Genomic DNA, 6,715 nt, shown 5'->3' with positions numbered 1-6,715 from the left:
GGGGGGGGGGTTACTCCTCGACGCAGGGGCCGCGGGTTCGGCTCCGACCTACAGCCGTTTGCTTAGTGTCCATCCCCTTTCATGTCTTAATCTGTCCTGTGGAAACAAGGGCGTAAAAGAGAATTCAAAAAATAAACGAGTCCATATCATACGAGTCTTAAGATTTTGGTGCTATATAAATACTGAGATCTGAAGGCTCGTAACTAGAGCCCGACAGATATCTTGGCAGGATATTAAGTTTCCTTAAACTATTGGTATAAGCACTTATAATGGGCAATAAAATAAAATCTGTTAAATATGTGAGTGTGGGGGTTGTATAGTCCGTCCACCAGAAGACTCAACGTCTCTGTTGGCAACACAGAGACTACCACACAAAAGACTACGTTTCATATCTTAAGTTTGTATTTTCATACATTTTATCAGAACTTTAATATATTGATGTTTCTCTGTTTAATAACCAATGTTGGTGAAATCTGGATTTTTTCCTATCCATCCGATGATTATCGGATTTAATAACCAAATATTTGTATTTGTATCAGTGGAGCTGTACTCAACCCATATTCCAAAACTGCCTTTAAAAAAAAGCCGTCAGGACTCGTGCATTTGTGATTTCAGTTATGTAAATCAAACCTTGATAAAATACTTTGGATACCTGCTGGTTGCTTTAAAGTGTTTTACATCAATAGGATTAAACATCCAATAAATACACACTATATCCATTTATTTATAATCAAGCTCTAACCATATATAAAGTAGGTCCATGTTGACAGGCTACACCAGTCAAATATCTCCACATTGCATTAATAGCAATTTTATGTACACTGCTCATAATACTGTACTTTTACTTTAGGATTTTAAATGCAGAACTTTCTTGTATTTTTAGATTGTTGTATTTGTTCCCTTTTTTTAACTACAGAACCTGTGTACATGAGTGCATTGTCACGTTAAGTTAGAATTACTGTGTAAATATCACTGTGTTCCATACATTTAAGACGGGTCTTCATCAGAACCAAGGGACCTAGACCATGAAAACAGTCCTGGACTAAAGCTACATGTCCTACATCCTCTCATGCATTATAGAAAAGACAGGACACCATGTCTTGAACAAGGTTGTGGACTAGGTTTTATTTCTCAAGTGGTCCAGTCAGTTTCTTCAGATACAGCGCTTTAGTTTTACTAGTCGCCCCCCCCCCCCCTCACTGTACAAGGCTAGAAAAAGTTCACAGCAACAGCACAAACATACAAAATAGTTTTTAACCAAATTGAGTTGCGTTTTAGTTTTTCAGCTTCTCTTTCTTGTTAAATACTACTGAACTTTAACCCTGGTACGATGCCCAACCATAGCAAAAATGTATTTCAAGTCAAATGTATACAATCTTATTTACATGAGGAACATTTGATCAAAGTGCATTGAAGAGAGTCCTGATTGACAGTCATGTCTGAGGGATGATGGGTAAATATGTACAATGTTTACAAATGCATTCACCATAATTATCCTTACACAGCTTATATAATAATAATAATAATAATAATAATAATTACTGGCTGAATAAACAGCTTGTAAGAATGCACTCCGGGAGGTACCATTGCAAATAAAATAAAATTAGCAAATAAAAAAATTTAATCTTAGATATTGCTGCCCAAAACATGATACATAAATATTAACACATCTGAGCGTGTTGGATCAGAGGAGGCAAGAAATTAATGTTTCATTTTTGTTTCCTCATGACCCGGCACCCCTCTGTACTCCGAGTAATAAGCTAAAGGGAATCTCACGCCGTCTTTAACACATGTCACGACGGCTACTGAGAACTCCGATCCAGATTTAAATCCTGTCCAGCAGAGTCTGTTTGGGGAGAAACGTACGCCGTCCTCTTGTCAGTTTGAACACAGACAGCCCAGCTAGAGGTGATCATACTGAGGAAATTCCCTGCGTTTCTTTCATCTCTTGTGAAAAGATGGATTCCTTTAGAGGGGTGGGGCAAAAAAATGAAATAAAAAAAAAAAAGACAAAAGCTGTGGTCCAAAAATAAGGACCAAAAGGAAAAGAAATCGTGAACACTTTGGACGCACCGAGTGAGAATAGTTATGGACATAATTCATTGTAGTATTCACATAATCACATTTCCTCAAGTCATCCTCTCTGAAAAGGTAATGACATAATTCACTTTAGAAGGCATGTGGTCATACTGTAAGGGCTGCTGCTATGGACAACCGTCGGCATGGGAACGACGTGGCGCCATGCAACACTCCGGCAATCATGATATATCGTCATCTGTGCTCACTATCGAGATCTGGAGACAAAGAGAGGGAGGGAGGGGGAGGAGAGAAAGAGCTTTTATTTGCGTTTGTCCTAAAGTGGAGTTAACACTGGTGGCGGGGAGAAACCGCTAGCCCAGCTCTGTCCAACACCTAGAATGTCCATTTATCAGTTTTATATCCTTTGTTACACACGCAAACAAAAGGGGAATTTATAGAGGTTTTTCTTTGCGTTCCGTTGCAGCTGGGAGTTTAACGGCAGAGGTGGGTGTCCTCTGGTGGCTCTGGCCCGGTTTAGGTTAATCTCTTTAATCTGTGTACAGAGAGATGGGCTCCGTGGACGGCCCACCCTGCACCAAGGATTACTAAAGGTCACAAGGTCAGGGTGAGAGGAGAGCTCATTGACATTCAGTCCCCATCCCGTGTCAGATGAAATTAATTTAAACTGCATGGCTGCTTTTTTTTATCATTTAAGAGGGCTCTAAAGGTGTTGTGTGTAGCACTTTGTGCATTCCAACTCACATATTCTCTACTGAGAATTATTGATGGGGGACAAGTGTGTTTTGGGATCTCTCTTGAATCTGAGGTTGTTTGCAGACCATTCTTACCCCTGATGCGCTATGCTCAGAGGGGGTTTGGTTGTTTACTCACCGCAGGGTAGGTGTGACCCACGTTTGCACCGTGCCGGGTGATGTCAATGTTGAGGTCTTCTTCTGTGGTCTTCAGGTAGACGGGGTTGTCAAAGTTCATGCTCTTCTGGTTCCTCAGCTGCCAGTTTCTCCACATCAGGTAGCCGCCAGCCGCTGCCATCGCCAGCAGTACTGAGCAGGGGGACAAAGGGACAAACACATAATCCAGTATCCGTAAAGATTGGCTGTAGTTCCAAAATGTGTATTAAGGTATAATAGTGTAGCCCATCAAACATCTTGGGCTAATAACGTTTAAAAAAAAAAAAAGAATCCTTACCTAAAGTGCACAGTTTCTGCCCTAAAATTGCAACTCATTTCCTTAAACCAAAGAGTTGATGTATATATGTATGTGAGTGAGTGGTTGAGCGTCAGAAAGAATCAGCCTACGCACATACTGGTCCACATTAACAGCGCTGAGGTGGACACTAGAGCACATCAGGTTTCTAGGGGTTCACATGTCAACCACCTGACCTGGTCCCTGCATGCCTCCCTCATCAAAAAAGGCCTTAAGGAGACTCAAAAGGCCCATTTCAACCCAACAGTCCTCACCAATTTCTACAGGGAAACAATTGCGAACGCTGACAAGCAACATCTCTCTGGCATGAGAGCAGTAGCGCCTCAGAGAAAAGGGCCCTGAGGAGGGTGTAAGGTAAGCTGAGAGAATCACTGGGGTAACGCTGCCCCCTATTGAGAACCTGGCCAAACAATGCAGCCTTTCAAGGGAAGAGAAAAAAACTCTACACACCCCTGCCAGTTTGTTCTCTCTCCTTCCCTCAGCCTGAGGAGCAGGTCTGTACAGTTTCCACAGTTTTTGCCCCCCCAACAGCAATCAGACTGTTGAACATTACCACACTGAACTGAGACGAGATGGAATATACAGTATGTGGGCATATGATGTATGGGTATGTGTGGGATATGCGTATAGACACGTGTATGTCTAAGTCTCATTTTTAAATGCTAGCATTTATATAGCTTATTTTTACATTTAAATTTGCATTTTTCTAGATGCTGATGGGTTTCTATGTCTGTTTTTATGGTGGGCCAATGAAACAATTTTGTTCTACACTGGACTTCCCAAAGTTTTTTTGGAATGACAAAAAAAAAAACAACAACTCATTAATCTTGAAACAAATTTCCTAAATTTAGTCACCCTGTTTTTTGATTTACACTCTTGCTTTATTCATACTTGCTCTAAAATATGTTGTCAGAGCTTAACTACCATTAAGAATAACTAAAGGGAACAGGGGATCCAGTTATGTTATTTCAACGTTAGTACAACATTTACTGTGTGTGATGAAGGGGTTTGGAATATATGATCGGCGCACACACAGATTCTTAAACCCTGGGTTCCTAAAAAGGCATTTTACAGTGAAGGGAAGATTTATTGATTTTACCACCCACTCACCCTTATTTTCAAGGAGACAGATTACTGTTTAAAGCTAACGTAAGTCTATTGAATGCACGATTATTTTTATATTGTTTTGCCAGATAACCAAGCCATGGCCGATGGATCTGTGTGAGAGTGATACGTACAGACAGGAAGTATGGCCCAGGCAGCAGCAGACCCTCTGGCTGGGGAGTTCACCTGGATGGATGTGCTCACATTGGCTTCTGAAAAACAAAAACAGGTCAGCACCAAAACACATCGGCTTGTTTAGTTTGAGAATGCAGCCGATTCAAAATTAAATGCCAGCGAACTGTTTAACAAAAATGATTTTGTGACAAAAAAGAAAAAGAAAAACAGTTCTAGTACAAACACTGAATTGTTTCATTCTGGGAAAATGTCAGCTGCTGTAAATCTAACTTAAACTCATTTTCACATCCTGCCAGGATATTTAATTTGACATTGGCCCCAGACTTTGTTACAGCACTGTGTGAAGGACTGTGCCGTTTTTCCCCATCCAGTCTCATGGTGTTCATGCAGCAGGCTGCAGGGTTTTGGTGTCAGCGAGGAGTGAGTGACATGACTGGCAAACAGCTTGGCTGAATTCAGCGGCAGAGACTTCAGGAAGAAAAAAAAAAAAAACACAGTTTGTTAAGATGTGTTCTTCCTGCCAGTCAGCCTACTCTGCTGCCAAAAGGCTTAGCGATGTAGTCAACATGCCTCTCAGCCGCGAAAAGGATGGAGACAGGAGCTGGCCAAACAATGTCAACAATTAACTGTACAAATACACCATACATTCCACTTCCACAACGTAGGCATCCACCTGCTTACATAAGTTTTAAAAACATCTCTTCTGATCTTTAAATCATACCACCAGGACTTGTTTGGACAACAGACCCCTGGTGGTGTTCTTTGGAGAGTTCAGACTTGGTATCACCAAGTCTCACAGTAATACAACTATCACTTTTGACGTACTAGAGCCATAGTGGAACTCTCACTGATCCACAATGGTTTTGGTGATTTGGGACACTTTGTTGTTGCTACCACAAGGTGCTGCTCCTGGGCTGTGCTGGCAGACAAACATCTGCCAGCCCAGGCTAAACTGTGGCATGATATGAAGATTTCCTCACCAGCTCATCCTAACATCACTGAAGATCAGAACATAAAATGGGTTAGCACCCTGTGGAGATGCATCCTCTACAGCATTACATGTATGGGAGAGGAGTGAGCAGACTGCTTTTACCAACATTCTGGCACTAACATAGTCAAGGGTCCAACTAACTGACTAAAAGTCATGAGAACTAGTGCTCAGAAACTAACATCTCATCAGCAAACTTTCTGTGCTCCTTGTGTTGCTGATTAGAGTCCCTTTTTCCATGTCAAACTCCTTCACCAACTGCATTTTTCAGAGGAGTAGGACAAAGCGAGTGAGCAAACACTTCATTCTAGCTTACAGTACATGTAACAAATCACATCTAGACCTTGTGAGTCAGGTTAGTCAACATGCAGCTGAAGTCAAGCCAGAAATCTGACCTAGGATGGACATAGCACATACATGGTTTAGGCCCAACTAGACTAAATAGCATGCACAAAATTAATCATTAATGAAAAGGTCGTGGCAGCCTCCCGGTTTAGTCTCACCTCAGTGGCTCAACAGGTGGGATTTAAAAAAAAGACTGAAATGTAGTGGATTAAAGAATATAGATCTACGCTGCGATCACAGCACACAGACACTTTATTTTATCTTTGAAAACATGAATTGGGATTAAATCCAATGAGAAACATGTACAAAGTAAGAAAGGAAACATTTTTGACAGTGAGATAAATAAATAAGTCTAACCCCCCCCACAAGAACAAAAAGGAAACTGTAGGCTCAGCAAACAATCCGTTACTAAAAGCATCACATCAGTAAAGCAAGATTTCCTTCAGCCATATGCAGCACTTTTGAGTTTGGGCTTCTACAGTTCCTATCATTCTTTGGGCGATGAAATCAGGCAGTATGTTTAGTGGCGCCATTTGTTGTCTAAATAATAGAACAGAGAACAGCTGGAATTGAATTACTGATTAAAAACCTCAGGCAACTTATCACAAGTTCACCAAGGCCCGTAACACATCTGAAAGCAACAGTCAAAACCAAAGCACAGCCAGAAGGAAAGACATTCAACCCAGAATGTTAAACATCTCGATAAGGCACCGTGGACACAAGTCATTTCACGGTTTAATTTAGGCAGTAGGGACAATAAATAAATAAATGATTCAAGGCTTCATGTGGCAAAGAAAACGCCAAACAGGAATTAAGGTTTCAGCCAAAAACAAAGATCCAGTTTAATTAAAACGGAAAATCCCAACATGAATCCACAGTAGGGGGGGGGGGGGGGGGGGG

At 41.2% G+C, this 6,715-nt stretch overlaps 1 protein-coding gene across 1 annotated transcript in view; it reads right to left on the bottom strand.

Annotated features, from left to right (window-relative positions):
* Positions 1-1,100: 1,100 nt before the first annotated feature.
* The window catches only part of vldlr (very low density lipoprotein receptor), a 41,661-nt gene continuing 36,046 nt past the window's right edge, over positions 1,101-6,715 (bottom strand). Inside the window, exons 17-19 of the mRNA XM_034896284.1 lie at positions 4,482-4,559; positions 2,911-3,080; positions 1,101-2,294 (exon numbers count right to left, since the gene is read on the bottom strand). Coding sequence (XP_034752175.1) covers positions 2,259-2,294; positions 2,911-3,080; positions 4,482-4,559 — 284 coding nt within the window. The 3' untranslated portion in view covers positions 1,101-2,258. The remainder of the gene's footprint in view (positions 2,295-2,910; positions 3,081-4,481; positions 4,560-6,715) is intronic.

The sequence above is a fragment of the Etheostoma cragini genome, chromosome 16, assembly GCF_013103735.1.
Source record: "Etheostoma cragini isolate CJK2018 chromosome 16, CSU_Ecrag_1.0, whole genome shotgun sequence".
NCBI lineage: Eukaryota > Metazoa > Chordata > Actinopteri > Perciformes > Percidae > Etheostoma > Etheostoma cragini.
The sequence above is the reverse complement of the archived record's forward strand: the minus strand, read 5'-3'. Positions and strand labels throughout refer to the sequence as shown.